Genomic DNA, 16,152 nt, shown 5'->3' with positions numbered 1-16,152 from the left:
TCCAGGCCACACTGGGGTGACCGGTTCCCACTGTCTGGCAGCGAGACGGGCACACTCCGGAGGCTCTGAGAGGCAGAGGCCGGGAAGGAGAGACTGGCCCCAAGCATCCCGGAGCGGCGCGGGAATTCGGGGCAAGAAAATTTCCACGTCAGCAAGCCTTGTTAGGGATGCTGACTCCCCGAAGACTCCCAGCTGGAACCCCACCGGAGTCGGCGGTTCCAACACAAGCCCGGACGCGCTGCCGGGAAACAGCCGCGCCGCAACCCCCTGCCACTCTCAACAGCCCCGCGACCACGCCCCACGAAGAGGAACGAAGGACTGAGTCCGGCCGGCGCTCAGGCACAGTGCAGCGCAGGGGTACTGCGCAGACTCGCTGCCGGAGGCCCGGGCCCCGCTCCCGCCTCCTATTGGCAGCCCGGCGCGTAGCCCCGCCCCGGCCGGCGCCCTGGTTTCGGTCGCCAAGGACGCGGCGTCCGTTGGTTGCCAAGATGGCGGCAGCGTCGACGCGGCTGCTGCCATCCCCTCTGCCGGTGCCGGGTAGGGTAGTCGCCACAGCCACCGTCGCTGCTGCACGGGAACCGGAGCTGCCGCGGCCAAGCCTCCCGCGCCCGTGACGCGAGGCCTGGGAGGCGGAGTGGAGGGAGGCGCCGAGGAGGACCACGGGGCCGGAGCTGCCATGAGGGAGGCGCCGGCCGCGGGCCGGGCGGCGGTGCTGAGGTGAAGGATGCTGGCCTGGAGGCCTGGAGCCCGGAGCGCAGTTGCGGCGCGCTGCACGGAGTCTTCGGACGCCCACGACGGAGCCCCTCTCAGTCCCCGCCCGGGCCGCGGGTGCAGCCGGCCCGGCGTCGACCTGTATCCTTCCCAGGGGCGGTGGGGGCAGGGGCCGGGGTGCTGGAGGTGACGGGGGTGACAGGCGTGCGGGCCGGCGAGGATAGGAGAGGGTGAGCAGGGTGACGGCGTGGGGAAGCGGTGCGCGGAGGTGACGGGATGGGGCGGCTGGGGTGACGGCGGTGAGGCGGCGGGTCCCCGGCCCCGCGGATGGAGGTGCAGGCGGAACGCCCCCCGGCCTCCCCTCTCCCCTCCGGTTGTGACCCGCTCAGCCGGGCTGGGAAAGCTGTGCCGGGCCCTTCGGTCGAAAATTGTGAGAGTTTTGTTTTCCGAATCCTGGGCTCAGTTTACTCCTGCAGAGGATGGCAGCACAGTCAGAATTAGCTCTGTGTCGGCGAAGGGCCGCTCCGCACGGGGCGGGCAATGGGGGGCGTGGGGGGGGGGTCTCCCTGTCAGTCTCTCTATCGCGCGCGCGCGCTCTCTCTCTCCCTCTCTTTCTTTCTCTCTTTCTCTCTTTCACACAACGACAGCCTGCAGTCGCCGTCTCCTTACTCCCTTTACTTGGCTTTGCCCTTGCTGACCATCCAGGGCTGTGCCCTAAAAATAAACAGCGTCATCTTCCGTGTGAACGTGACTTTGTTCCCTTGACACTCTTTCCATGGACACTCAAGTCCTGTTCTCTGACCCTGATTTTTTCTGAATCAGAAAACACGGAAGCATTGTCAGCGGCGTATAGACACGGTGTATCTCGCCATCATTTTCAGTAATGAAACAGGCATAGACTTCATGTTTTAAAATCAGGTGGCGTCGACACTGATAAAACATTAGAGAAAATGCTTGTTCGTAGAATTGCTAGTACCTCAAAGGACAAAACCAAACATACTTGATGGTTTCCTATAAAGAAATACACTACTAAAAGTATATTGAAATACTACAAATATAGTTAAAATTAAAACAGTTTTAAATGACTGTTTCAGTAGATGTCCAAGAGGCTTTAATGAAACCCAACAACTTTTGCTGGTATGTGTGTATAATACATATTTTGCTAGTATTTGTATGTGTACATATAATATATGTAAATATGTATCTACAAATATACCTTTTGCTAGTTTATATATAAGCATAACTATGTATATGTGTTTAAATTGGGATAGAGGCGTTCTTTCTGAACACAGTAAAGCCTACAACACTGTACCAATAATATCATTATATCGCTAACTGGGAAAACACTTAAGTACCTTTTGTAAGTATTTGGATGTTCTTAGTGTCTGTAATGTTTTCCATTGGAAATTGGATACCTGGTACAGAGTCAGTACTCAGATTTATTAAACAAATACCTAAATGTGGGGAGAACAAATGAAAGAACTTTAGTCTTAAAAATAAGTGCCTTGGTAAAATTTCTTCATGTAATTTCTAAATATGAATTCAGGACTCAAAAACCCATCTAGCTTTCTGTTGAAGATGTTTTCTTTCTCAAGTCGGAAATCCCTGACTCTAAAGGCTATGAAAGAACAAAACTGTATGAAGTTCATCTAATTAAAATTAGCTAAATTTCTAGCATTTCAGTCCTTTATGAGAATTCAAATAGAAATAGAATGAACTTTTCTTTAAAAAAAAAAAAGTGAAAGACCTCTCATGTTCCCTTCACTCTGTGCCTCTTTTTTCTCACGAATTTCTCACCTTTTCCTCTTCCTTTTTATTTTAATTTTTTTGAATGTTTATTTATTTATGAGAGAGACACACACACATGGAGTATGAGCAGGAGAGGGTCAGAGAGGAGACGCAGAATCCAAAGCAGGCTCCAGGCTCTGAGCTGTCAGCATGGAACCTGACTAGGGGTTCGCACTCAGTGAGCCCTGAGATCATGACCTGAGCCGAAGTCAGATGCTTAACCAACTGAGCCACCCAGGCGCCCCTGAAACAGTAGAAATATTAAGGAGCCACCCACCTTGCCTCTTCCTCCCCTGCCCAGTCTTACACCGTATTGATTACTTGCACATAAGCTCTTACCAACATCCTTGGTTCTTTCTGCCCCTGTTCTTCTGCCTCAACCGCCCCGTAGTTACTACAGTCCTACTTCTCTGTTCCTTCACTCGAGTGATAAAAATACTGTTAGAGAAAAATCACAAAACAATACAGGCTGGTACTACACAGTTAAATGGTTTCCAGCTTCACCTGAACAAGAACAAGGTTCTCTGGTGTTCCTCTTAATGCTTGTGCCAGATCAACTCCTCCAACTCTCAGTAGACTGTTTACCACTTCGTAAGACAGTAGACATGAAGGCTCTCAGGTCCCTTCTCACAAGCAACACAAACCCACACACTCCCAAGCACCACCCCCTACCCCCAACCTTTTTTCAGGCTCACTGATGGGTGTCACTGTAGAACATGAATCTACTCACCAGTACCCTTATTTGCATAGCCTTTCTTCTCCTCAGTACCCCTGGATTATAAATTATCCCACCTCTCTTAGAATTTACCTTCAACTGGTGATGACATTCTTTCCCTACAGCTTATAAACACACTCAGGCCTTGACTATCCTTAAAATTATCTTATAATCAAACCCTTTGATCATAAGAACCCTTTTAACTATTCTAGTATCTCCTTTCTCTGTATTCAGACCTCTGAAAAGAGTAATCTAAATTTACCATCTCTACCTTGAGTCACACTTGGTACTACCTTTCAAATAAACTTAAAGCTAATAAAATAGAAGTATAAAGCTGTAAAAGAATACAGATAGAAAGTAGAATTTCATATTTTTTATGTGTTTGAAGGTATAGGAAGTTTACCTTGGGAAAAGAAAGAAATTTTAAAGGAAAAGATGACTCATTAGTTTAAAACTTTAGTGTACAGAGAAATTGCATAAGTACAATGAACTGGGGAAAATACTTCCGCTCTAGTAGATGATTAGTATCTACCCTATCTACACTATGTTGTTACACTACACAACGACACTAAAAACTAGAAAATGTATATATCTCTTACCTGTATATCTGTGGAGAATCTTCTCCAAGGAAATGGTTCAGTGAGATTTTATTAAGCCATTCCTATATTTTTAAGCACCATGCCATGCATTGGAGTTCTAGAAATGGAGAGATAGATATTCATAACATGTACTAAGAAAGATGTCAAGTCCTCCAGTGGCTAGAAAATAGGAGAGGAAGTGCGAGCGATGGCGCTGAGCGGACGTGTAGAGTTAGCCAAGCAGGTGCTGAGTGATACTGGCATGATGCGCCCATTTTGCTGTGTCAGTATCTTCATATGTCTGGACATAGGATTCATGCATGGAAACGTTGAAAATTGAAGCTGAACAAACAGACCTGATTATAAAATGCTTTATGTACTGGGTCTAGAGATTTAGAATTTATCATGAATATGACAGGGAGCTTTTAGAGAACAAAAGAACAAAAAGATACACTGTCTCATTATCTGAGTTCATATTATCTAAAAGTGCAATTTTTTTTCCCCAAGGAAATTGAGATCTTCAGTTCTAACACCAAGTCTGAAATTTTTTACATAAGACATTTACTGGTCATATACTAACACTAATGTATGCACATGTTACACATAATATGCACTTATTAGTTATTCCACAAAAAAATGATTGCATCATTAGTACAAAGCTGTGATTAAATTTATCAGATAGCACTGACAGTCATCCACTGGAGACACGAACCATTGTCCTTAACTTTGTGCTATCATTAGAGCTATGAAAATCCATCTAGAAAAAAATTTAGAAGAAGAGCGCCAGATATTACTGCAGCAACAAAAAATATGTCGAAATCGAGCTCGTAAATATTTTGTGGAATCAAACCGGAGAAAAAAGTAAGTAATCGTATTTTCTTCAGAAGTGTAGAAATTCAAAGTCTTTATAAATTAATAGTTCCTCTACTTTGTAGCACTTTATAAACTTAAGTCATAACATTGCTATAAAACACTGAACAAGATTTTTGTGCCTTCATAAATTTTTTTGCTGTTTTTCTGCCTACAGCACAAAGATGTTGGTATGTTGTCTAATTCCGCTGACTGTGACCATAGCAGTCTTTGCTTGTCATAGAACTTCCTGTAACAGTGTCATATGACTGCAAAATGGACTGCTTTCTTTGTCTTCTATATCATGTCACAATAAATAAAAAGATTATCAATTAGTGCCTTAGTCTCTAAATGGAATGTAACTTGATTTTTTTATTCACTTCTATATAATTTTTTATATGGCTGTCTTCATTCATCCAATCAGAAAATGGGGGAAAATATAAATAATGGTGGAAATATACAAAGAATATTATAAATGACTTCCATAAAAAACTACAGCTTTCTAGTATAAACTGGAAGCCTAATAAAGTAAAAAGTGTAAACCATCCAATCACACTTAACATTTTTCATGGTTTCTTTGAATTATTAGATTTTGTTTTTTTTAAACAGATTGGTAACAATGCTTTTGCTACCTGGTCTGTATTTCCACAATACATCAATAGCAGTAAATCCCTAGCGTTTATTAACTACATCATTGGGCATGTGTTGCAAATCCCATTTGGGGAATACAAAATTGTTTACCTGTAATTTTTTTCTGGCATGGTATTTCTCTTTAGATTAACTCTTTCATTGTCCGGTTAAAGTTATTTAACGAAGCTTGTTTTGTTCTGTATTTGTGTCTTACTGTGTTTCTCCTACCTTTTCGCTCTGGGGGGCCTGTGAGAGGCACATGACAGGTGTTCAGTAAAGATGAATAGTCGTATGTTGAAACAGTCATGGGCTAAATCAGAGATCTAGATTTAAATCCTTGTTCCATGAGTTAGAGCAAGTTATTTAATCTCTCAGCCTCAGTTCCTCATTTTATGATTGCAATCAATAACATCTAATTCAAGGGATTGTTATATAGAGCAAAAAGGTAATATTAGAAGAGGAATAGTTGAGAACATGTGGAAAAGTTCATCATGCTGTCTGACCAATAGTTCTTCTTCATTTAGTTTATTTTGTTGATGAACAATATTTGTCTATTGTGTGTTTTCTAATAATTGAGTTCCTTTGTAAAATAGCATGAAGTGCCTTCCTGTTTGCTCTCATCAAACATTTTTCTCATCAAAAAAACCAGAATTCCGATATAGAAAGAAGAGAAATTTTGGTTTAAAATTCTAAGAGTCAGAACATTTTCCAATATAATTTAATTGTTATATTTTTATGTTACCCTCCAGTGCTGTATAAAGATATGTTAAAATTTCCTTTTAAACACAAATCATTCCACTTTTATAAAGGGGCCAAATTATTTGTGCACTTCTGAATTTCAAAATATGTCTGTCATAATGGTCTTTTGGGCCTTGCTGTTATCTATCCATTTATGTTTTACTTCATCTAAGTTTATACTGTCCACTCCCATTATGGTCCCACAGTTTCTCTATAAAAATCATTTTTTCCTACAAGCAGAGCTGTCCCCCTTCCACTGTTAGGTAAACTGTATTTTGACATTGTCAGTGCTGTGTCCCCAGTAGTGTTCAAGGAGAGTGTCCATAGCATCAGGTTCTCTTTATTTTTTGCCATTTACTGCTTAAAATCACACCCATTTAATTTTCTTGTTATTTACTGCTGCTTTGCTTTTCTATTTGCCAGTATTTTTCTTAAATGCTTTTATCACATTCTCCAGTTTTCAATTCTTTTATTCAGTATCTGTAGAATGGAGTCCCCTTGTTTTACCCCAAGTTCTCCTACCTTCTGTAGATACTGCCCTGATGTGTGCTGGCTATATCTGTGCCTAATGCACAACTGGCATTTTGGGCCTTCCGGTTTTTGCTCTTGGGAGTTGGGAGACACAGTCTCGTATCTCCTCTAGCATCCCTTTGGTTTTGTTTTACAACATCAGTTCCATGGAGCACATCCTCACAAGTAATCTTAAGATACTTACACACACACACATAAAGAAATGAACTATTTCCTACATTTTTAAAAACTTCAATTTTAGAACTGTCTTTGCCCTATAACGGAACAGGCATGTATTTACTGAACAAGCATAACTGGTTGAGTACAAATGATTAAACATCAGGAGAAAAAATTTGCTTATTCTACTATTAAACTTTTAAAATGACAATCTGATTTAATGTGCCTTCATAAGAAAAGAAATTGAAACAGATTTTAAGAAGAGTCCGAAAGGATCCTCTGTTGTTGTTGTTTGTTTTAATTTTGTTTGGTTTGTATTATTTATTTATTTAACCCCAACAAGTTAGTTAATATACAGTGTCGTATTGGTTTCAGGAGTAGAACCCAGTGATTCATCATCACTATATGATACCCAGTGCTCTTCCCAACAACTGCCCTTCTTAATGCCCATCACCCAGTTAGCCCATCCCCCCCATCCACCTCCCCTCCAGCATCCCTCAGTTCTCTGTATTTAAAAGTCTCTTATAGTGTGCCTCCCTCTCTGTTTTTATTTTATTTTTCCTTCCATTCTCGTATCTCCATCTGTTTTGTTTCTTAACTTCCACATATGAGTGAAATCATATGAAATTTATTATTCTCTGACTTTGGTTCCATGGATCTGTGTGTTTATACTGATACCATACTGTTTTGATTACTGTAGGTTTATAACATAGTTTGATATCATGGAGTGTGAAAATTCCAGCTCTTTTCTTTCTCAAGATTGTTTTGGCACTTTGAGATCTTTTGTGTTTCCATACAAATTTTAGAATTATTCTGGTTTTATAAAGCATGCCATTGGTATTTTAAGAAGGATAGCCTTGAATCTGTAGATTGCCTTGTGTGTTACGGACAGCCTAACGATATTAATTCCCCCCAATCCATGAGCACAGGATATCTTTCTGTTTATTTGCATCTTCTTAAGTTTCTTTCACCAATGTCTTACAGTTTTCAGTTTAGAGGTCTTTCATCTCCTTGGTTACATTTATTGTCAGGTATCTTATACTTTTTTGATGCAATTATAAATGGGATTGTTTTCTTGATTTATCTTATGCATCATTATTAGTGCATAGAAATGAAGTGGGTTTCTGTATATTGATTTTGTATCCTGCAACTTTACTGAATTTATATATTCATTCTAGCAGTTTTTTGGTGGATTCTTTAGGTTTTTATATATATAGTATTATGTCATCTGCCAATAGTGACAGTTTTGTTTCTTCCTGATTTGAATGATTTTTTTTTTCTTGTCTAATTGCCATGTCTGGGACTTCTGGTACTCTGTTGAATACTAGTGCCAAGAGTGAGTATTTTTGCCTTGTCCTATCTTTCTTAGAGGATCACCATTATGATGTTAACTGTGGGATTGTCATATGTGGCCTTTATTATGTTTAGGTACCTTCCATTCTACCCCCTTCAGTGAGTGTTTTTATCATAAGTAAATGTTGAATTTTGTCATGCTTTCTCTGCATCTACTGAGATATTCATACAATTTCTATCGTTCATTTTGTTAATGTGGTGAATCATTTCAATTGATTGACAGATATTGAACCAAGCTTGCATCCCTGGAATGTATCCCAGTTGATCCTGGTGTATGATCCTTTTTTTTTTCTTTTATTTTCTTTCTTTTTTCTTTTTTAAAATTAATTTATTTGGGGGGGAGGAGGGAAGGAGGGAGATGGGAGGGGCAGAGAGAGAATCTCAAGCAGGCTCAGCACTGACAGTGCAGAGCCTAGTGTGTGACTTGAACTCATGAACTGAAAGATTATGACTTGATCTGAAACCAAGAGTTTGACTCTTAACCAACTGAGCCATGCAGGCGGCCCTACCTAGTTTATGTTCTTTTTAATGTATTGTTGGACTTGGTTTGCTAGTATTTGTTGATTTTTACATCTATGTGCATCAAGGATATTGGCCTGTAATTTCCTTTTTTTGTGTGATCTTGTGTGGTTTTGCTATCAGGGTAATGCTGGCCTTGTAGAATTTGTTTGGAAGCCTTCTTTCCTCTTCTGTTTTTTTAAGAATTTGAGAAGTATAGGTATTAAATCTTACTTGAATCTTTGGTAGAATATACTGGTAAAGCCATCTGGTCCTGGACTTTTTTGTTTTAGGGGGATTTTTCATTACTGATTCATTCTCCTTACTAATAATTGGTCTGTTCTTATTTTCTGTTTCTTCATGATTCAGTCTTGGAAATTTGTGTGTTCCTAGGAATTTATCCATTTCTTCTATATTTTCCAGTTCGTTGATGTATAATTGCTCCTAGTAATCTGGTATGATCCTTTGTATATCTGTGATATCAATTGTAATTTCTCCTCTTTCGTTTCTAATTGTATTTATTTGAGTCCTCTCTCTTCTGTTCTTGGTTAGTCTAGCTAAGGGTTTATTGATTGTGTTTATCTTTTCAGAGAACCAGCTCTTAGTTTCATTGATCTTTTATATTGTCCTTTTAGTCTCTATGCATTTTTTTCTGTTCTGATATTTATTATTTTTGTTCTTCTAGTTCAGGGCTTTGTTCTTTTTCTAGTTCCTATAGGTGTAAAGTTAGATTGACATTTTCCTCATTTTTGAGGTGGACCTCTATTGTTTTGGACTTATTGCTTAAAACTGCTTTTGCTGTATATAGATTTTGGTATGTCATATTTCTGTTTTCATTTGTCTCTAGATATTTTTTAAATGTTTTCTTTGATTTCTTCTCTTACCTACTTGCTCAGTAACATGTCGTTAATCTCCACATATTTGTAGTTTTACCGTTTATCTTTTTGTAATTAATTTCTAGTTTTATACCATGGTGGTTAGAAAAGATGCTTGATAGGATTTCAGTCATCCTAAATTTATTGAGATTTGTCTTGTGGTCCAATGTGTGATCTATCCTAGAGAATGTTTTATGTGCACTTGAGAAGAATGTATATTCTGGAACTCTTGGATTGAATAATCTGTATAAAGTCTGTGTGTGGTCTAATGTGTTTTTTAAGGCTGATGTTTCCATATTGATTTTTTTATCTGAATGACACACCCATTAATGAAAATTGGGTATTGAAATTTCCTACTATTATTGTATTGCTTTCAATTTCTCTCTTTCGGTCTGTTAAAATTTGCTTTATATATTTTGGTGCTTGTATATTGGGTGCCTATATATTTATATATTTTGTATTTTCTTGCTGGATTGACCCCTTTTTCATAATTCAGTGCCTCTTTGCCTTAAATTACAGTCTTTATTTTGAAGTCTCTTTTGTCTGATGTGAATTTAGCTCCTTCAGTTTTCTTTTTGTTTGCATGGAATATCTTTTTCCATCTCTTTACTTTCAGTCCGTGCATGCTTATTTCTGAAGGTACTCTTGTGTGGGCAGCATATACCTAGATTTGTTTTTTTTAATCTCTTCAGTCACTCTGGTTTTTGATTGGTGAATTTAGGCCATTTACATTTAAAATAATAATTGGTAAGTATACACTTATTGCCATTTTGCTCATTGTTTTATGGCTATTTTATTGTTCCTTCTTGTTCCGTTTTTCTCTTTTATGATTTGGCTTTCTGTAGTGTCATGTTTAGATTCCTTTCTCATTTTCTTTTGTGTATTTCCTATAAGTTTTTTCCTTGTGATTGCTATAAGAATCACATAAAAGATCATATGTAAATAACAGTCTGTTTTAAGTTGGTAGCAACTTAATTTTAAGCATATTCCAAAACTGCCTTTTTACAACACCTCCCCGGGTTTTATATTTTCAATAACACATTTTACATCTTTTTCTTGTATGTTTCCTGTAATTAATTATTGTACTTTTAATTAATTTTGCTACTTTTGTCTTTTAACCTTCATGTTGGCTTTATAAGTGATTCCTCTTCTACCTTTGTTATATATTTACCATTTCCAGTGAGGTTTTCTTTTCTGTGTTTCCAAATTAATTAGTGCTACTTCTTTTCAGCTGAAAGAAGACTAATTTCTTATAGGGCTGATTTGGTGGCAATGAACTCCCTTTAACTCTAAATCTGTCCTTCAATTCTGAGTGATAACTTCATTTGTAGAGAATTCTTCATTGAAAGGTTTTGTCTTCTTTCACCATCTTAAATATGTCATGCCACATCCTTCCAGCCTATAATATTTCTGCTAGAAATTTTGTGAATTTTGGGGGTTTTCCCTTGTATGTAACAAGTTGTTTTTCTCTTGCTGCCTTTTAGCTTCTCTCTTTATCCTTAACTTTTATCATTTTAATTATAATATATCTTGATGTGGATTCCTTTGTGTTCATCTTATTTGGAACTCTCTGGGCTTCCTGGACCTGGATGTCAGATTCCTTCTCCTGAATGAGGAAGTTTTCAGCCATTATTTCTCAAGTAATTTTTCTGTTTCTTTTTCTCTTCTTCTTCTGGAATCTCTATAATGTGAATGTTATTCTGCTTGATAATTGTCCCAAAGGTCTCTTAGGGTATCTTCACTGTTCTTAATTCATTTTTACTTTTGCTGCTCAGTCTGTGTGAGTTTCATTGCTTTGTTTTCCAAGTCACTAATTTGTTGTACTTCATTCAGGCTGCTTTTGAACACTTCTGGTGTATTTTTCAGTTCAGCTACAACTGCTCCTTGGTACCTTATGCTTCTGTTTCTATGTTGAGGTTCTCTCTATGTTTATCCATTTTTCTCCCAAGTTTGGCAAACACCTTTATAACCATTACTTTAAACTCTTTATTAGGCAGATTACTTATCACCATTTCCTTTAGTTTTTTCTGAGGTATTATCTTGTTCTTTCTTTTAGAACATATTTGTCTTTCTAATGCTTTTTGCTTGTTTTGGGTACCCTTCTGTAAGAGATATCCTACAAGGCCCAGCAGTGCAGTCTCCTCTGGTCACCATAGCAAGGCACTCAAGGACAGTCTCCCATGTGGGCTGTATGCACCGTTTTACTGCAGTGAGGCCATAGCTGTGCACGGTAGTGGGCAGGGCTGGGACTCAGTCTGGCTGCAGGAAGCTGCTGTGACTGCTGTCAGGGGCAGTTCCTGACCCTAGTTGCAAAGCCCATTCCTGACTGTGCAGCATGTTGGTGGGCACACCTCCCAGGGGGCATATGCACTGGTGCTAGCAGATTAGAGGAAGAATTCCAAAAGTGCTCCCCAGTGCTAGAATGAGGAAGGTAAACTGAGATCACAGAAGTGGCTTCTGCCATTGTCTCATTCCCTGGGGAAGGCCCCTGCTGTTTCCAGCCCCTCCCACAGACATTTTAAGATTAAAAATTGGGTCTTCTTTCCCCGTAGTATGTATGCGATGCTGATCAGTGTCTGAGTCTGAGCAAAAGCCCTTTAGAATGAGTTTTTGGTTCCCTATGGTTTTATAGTTTTCCTGAACATAATCCCTGTTCAGTGTTTTGGGGGCTTCTCTCTCCTGTGCAGGATCTGAGTTTGGGGATGTGGATTGGAATGTCGTACTCCTCTGGCAAACGTTCTCTACCTTTTGTATCCCTTCTGATTGTGACCCACAGCAACGGAGGTGTGGTTTTCCCCAGCAAGTTCGTCTTTCTGCTTCTTTCCTTTATCGATGTTGTCCTTTTATCCCTTGTTGTGGAGGCTCCGTTCATCCCATTTTCAGGTCCCTTTCAGTGGGAATTCCTCCATATGTAGTTGTAGATTTGTGTCCAGGGGACGATGTGGTTCAGGACTTGGTGTGCTAGACGCTATCTTGAACCCAGCTCAATCTTCAAATACTCTTAAAATACTAATGCAAGCATATAGACCTAAAAGCTCAGATTATCAGACAAAATTCCTGTGTAACTAACTGGCAGAATAAGAGGAAAAAATGACAGAATGGGGGAATTTGCCCAGATAAAGAGAACAAAGGCTACCAGGTAATAAATAAAGGGCAAGTACTTTGGAAGAGTCACTAAAATCTGTAATAAAGATTTCTTAAATATCCTAAAGGCAGAAGAAAATTAGCTAGAGAATCATGTAATGAATTACCTGGTGAACATGAAATCTGGGGGTAACTGCATTACCTGTTTGGGAAAATGATAAAGCAGGAAATATGTACCCTTATAATAAATAAGAAATTATACTTTCAGCAATGTCATGTTTATCAAACCTCTATATGTGGATATATATTATAAGCTAAGCAATATAAATAGATTCAAGTAGATTTAGATATCAGTAGTGTAAATATCCGTGGGTATGTTATCCATAATATTTTTTTAAAGAAAAATTGGAGGAATTTAAGATATTTACAGGTAATCTTTGAACATTTAAAAATGTTCTAGAGGACAGCCATTTATTGACTAAAGTAGTATTTGCTGGGAGACTTAACAGAAGAATAAAAAAATCAAATGTTTGGTTCCTGCCCTCAAATGACCAGTAGTGAAGGAGTAAAGGCCGGCAAGGCTCTGCAGTGACTGCTGTGATGGAGCAGCCTGCGAGGCGTTGTGGAAGCACATTCACATAGTCCAGGACGGAGACGACCTGGAAGAACCGAGTCTTGTTAGATGACCAGGAGTTATACAGGCAGCCGGAGCAGGAAGGGCGTTTACCTCAAAGAGAACAATATGTGGAAAGGTTTGATGTTATGAAGTATAAGACAATGGTGTCATGTGATTTACTCACAGGAAAATGTGGAAGAGCATCAGGAGATGAAGCTATAGAGAGGGTAGGAGGTATTTCATAAAACCACTGTGTGCCAATCTAAAGCAATTAAACCCTGTCCTTAGTACTCAGAGATGCTGTTGAAAGAGGAAGAGTGTCATGACTAGATTTACATTTGAGCTCATTACAGCAAAAGGCTAGAGGATGAGATGAAAGCAACTGGAGACAGAACAAGTTGACCGTTGTCACACTGACCTGACAAAGTGCACAAGGGCAGGCCAGATGGGAGGCAGGTGTCACTGGGGGTCAAAAGTCACTTACGGGTAGTGCACAAAGAGCATTGTCAAAATAGGATACTTATGGATTATGCAAACTTTAACATTTTTAATATCAATCTTTCTAAATTTCTGTGATCTTTGATACCCATTATGATAATTTTTTTATTTTTCCTTTATGCCCTAGGATTATTATGATAAGCATCAAATATTCTCTCTTATATGACTGTTTTGCCCTTGAGCTATTATGCTTTAATTTATGATAGTAGCCTGACAGATAAGCTTGGTGAGTTTATCAAAGATTTTCTCTCTCACTGTGAGCTGAAATTTCTCTTTTAAATTGAAGTCTTTATTTTTAAGACAATTGTAGATTCACATGCAATTATAAAAGAAAAGATAATAGAAATCCCTTAATGCTCTTTACTTAGTTTTTCCCAGTGGTAACATTTTACAAAACTATAGTCAACCTTAAAACCAGAATAATGACATTTATACAGGCAGGATTCAGAACATCGTGGCAGAGATTCCTGATGTTGCCCTTTCATACTGACACCTGCTCTCCTCCCACTCCCACCCCCTGCAGATCACTCATTCGTTCTCGTTTCATCTCAGTTTTTCCATTTCTAAAGTGTTCTATAAATGCTATCATACTGTATGTACAGAGAACTGTACACATTCTAGATCCTTTGTCAGGCATGTGCTTTGCAGATTTTCTCCTACTTTGGAGCTTATCTTTTCATCTCCTTAATTGAGTCTTCCTCAGAACACAGGTTATTATTTCTATGAAGTCCAATTTTTCCACTGTTTTTATAGAGTATGCTTTGATATCAAGTCTAAGAACTCTGTGCTTAACGACCTAGATGCTAAAAATTTTCTTTTTCCTAAACATTTCTATTTCAATGTTTTACAGTTAAGTCCATGATTCATTAAAAAAAACTTTTTTAAGTGTATTTATTTATTTTGAGAGCCAGAGGGGGAGGGGTAGAATCCCAAGCAGGCTTCACGCAGTCAGCACAGAGCCGGATGCAGGGCTTGAGCCCACAAACCGTGAGATCATGACCTGAGCTGATATCAAGAATCGGACACTTAACCAACTGAGCCATCCAAGCACTGCCCCCACAATGGTTTATTTTGAGTTAACTTTTGTATAAGGTGTGAGATGTAGCACCCTCCCCCATCAAAATTCAGTTGAGCGTATTTGTGTGGGTCTGTATCTGGGTTCTCTCTTCTCTTAAGCTCTGTGTTTAGATCTCCATCAATACTTCAGTTTTTATTGTGATTATGTAGCTATATAATATGTAGTTATATAACTATTATTGTATAATAAGGTAGGCCTTCAAATCACAGATTGATTCCACCCACTTTATTCTTTTTCAGAATTATTTTAGGTATTCAAACTCCTTTGCCTTTATATGTAAAATTTATACTAGTTTCATCTATATCTGCAAAAAATATTGATGAGAATTTTTTATAAGAATTGCATTATGCTTTTATATCTATGTGGTGTGGGAAGACTTCTTTAATAAATCCGAGTTTTTTAATTCAAGTATTGTATTTTTCGGTTGTAAAATTTTTAGTTGGTTTTTCTTTACACTGATTCTTTATATCATATATTCTTGAGGTTATTTTTTTCATTTGCAAACATGTTCATAATTGCTGTTGAGCACTTTTATCAATCATGGCTGCTGTAAAATCTTTGTCACATCATTCTGACATCTCTGTCATCTTGTTGTTGGTATCTGTTTTCTTTTTCCACTCAGTTTGAAATCTTCCTGGTTCTTGGAATAAGTGGTTTTCTATTAAAACCTAGGCATTTTTGTATTATGTTATGAGACTCTGGAGTTCCCTTGAACTGTCACCTTTAGCTGGCTGTGGGGGTGGATGCTACCCCCTTACTGACAAATGGAGGTGGCAGTCTAGTTCACCCGTCAGCCTCTGTGGACACCAGGTTGGGGGAGGGAGCCCTTATTACTTCACAGGCCGTGGGTGTTTCCATTGACATGGCAGTGCACATGCCTCGTTACTGCTAGATGTTGATGGAGAAAGTCTTCCTCAGACACTGCCCCGCTGGGCAGAGATGGGCAGAGTCTCCTTCTGCCTGACTCTGGACCTCCTCTGTACTAATACCTGGTGATGAGGAGGGCCTCATTGCCCCAGGTAGGGATGAAAGCCGGTGTTCTGTTCAGCTTCCCTGATGTTATCCCAGAAGAAGGGCTGGGGGTGCCCTGTTCCCACCTGGCCAACGTGGAGATCCGGGCCCCCCAACAGCCTTTGCCACAAAGGGTGGGAGCCCAACCACAGTGTCTCTACGGTGGTATTTAGATGGGGTAGTGGGCTGTTGTCTAAATGTTTTTTTTTTAATAGTTTATTGTCAAATTGGTTTACATACAACACCCAGTGCTCTTCCCCATAAGTGCCCTCCACCATCACCACCCCCCCTCCTCCTTCCCCTTCAACTCTCAGTTCATTTTCAGTATTCAATAGTCTCTCAAGTTTTGTGTCCCTCTCTCTCCCCAACTCTCTTTCCCTCTTCCCCTCCCCCAGGTCCTCCATTAGGTTTCTCCTGTTTTCCTGTTAGACCTATGAGTGCAA

At 39.5% G+C, this 16,152-nt stretch overlaps 1 protein-coding gene across 2 annotated transcripts in view; it reads left to right on the top strand.

The window, feature by feature from the left end:
• The first annotated feature begins 478 nt into the window (after positions 1-478).
• CEP126 (centrosomal protein 126) overlaps positions 479-16,152 on the top strand; it is a 107,863-nt gene continuing 92,189 nt past the window's right edge. For both annotated transcript variants that reach the window (XM_029914654.1, XM_029914655.1), the window contains exons 1-2: positions 479-852; positions 4,534-4,653. In XM_029914654.1, coding sequence (XP_029770514.1) covers positions 725-852; positions 4,534-4,653 — 248 coding nt within the window. In that variant the 5' untranslated portion in view covers positions 479-724. The remainder of the gene's footprint in view (positions 853-4,533; positions 4,654-16,152) is intronic.

Source organism: Suricata suricatta, chromosome 11 (assembly GCF_006229205.1).
Source record: "Suricata suricatta isolate VVHF042 chromosome 11, meerkat_22Aug2017_6uvM2_HiC, whole genome shotgun sequence".
NCBI lineage: Eukaryota > Metazoa > Chordata > Mammalia > Carnivora > Herpestidae > Suricata > Suricata suricatta.
Note: the sequence above shows the minus strand (reverse complement) of the source record. Positions and strands in the feature narration are given on the sequence as shown.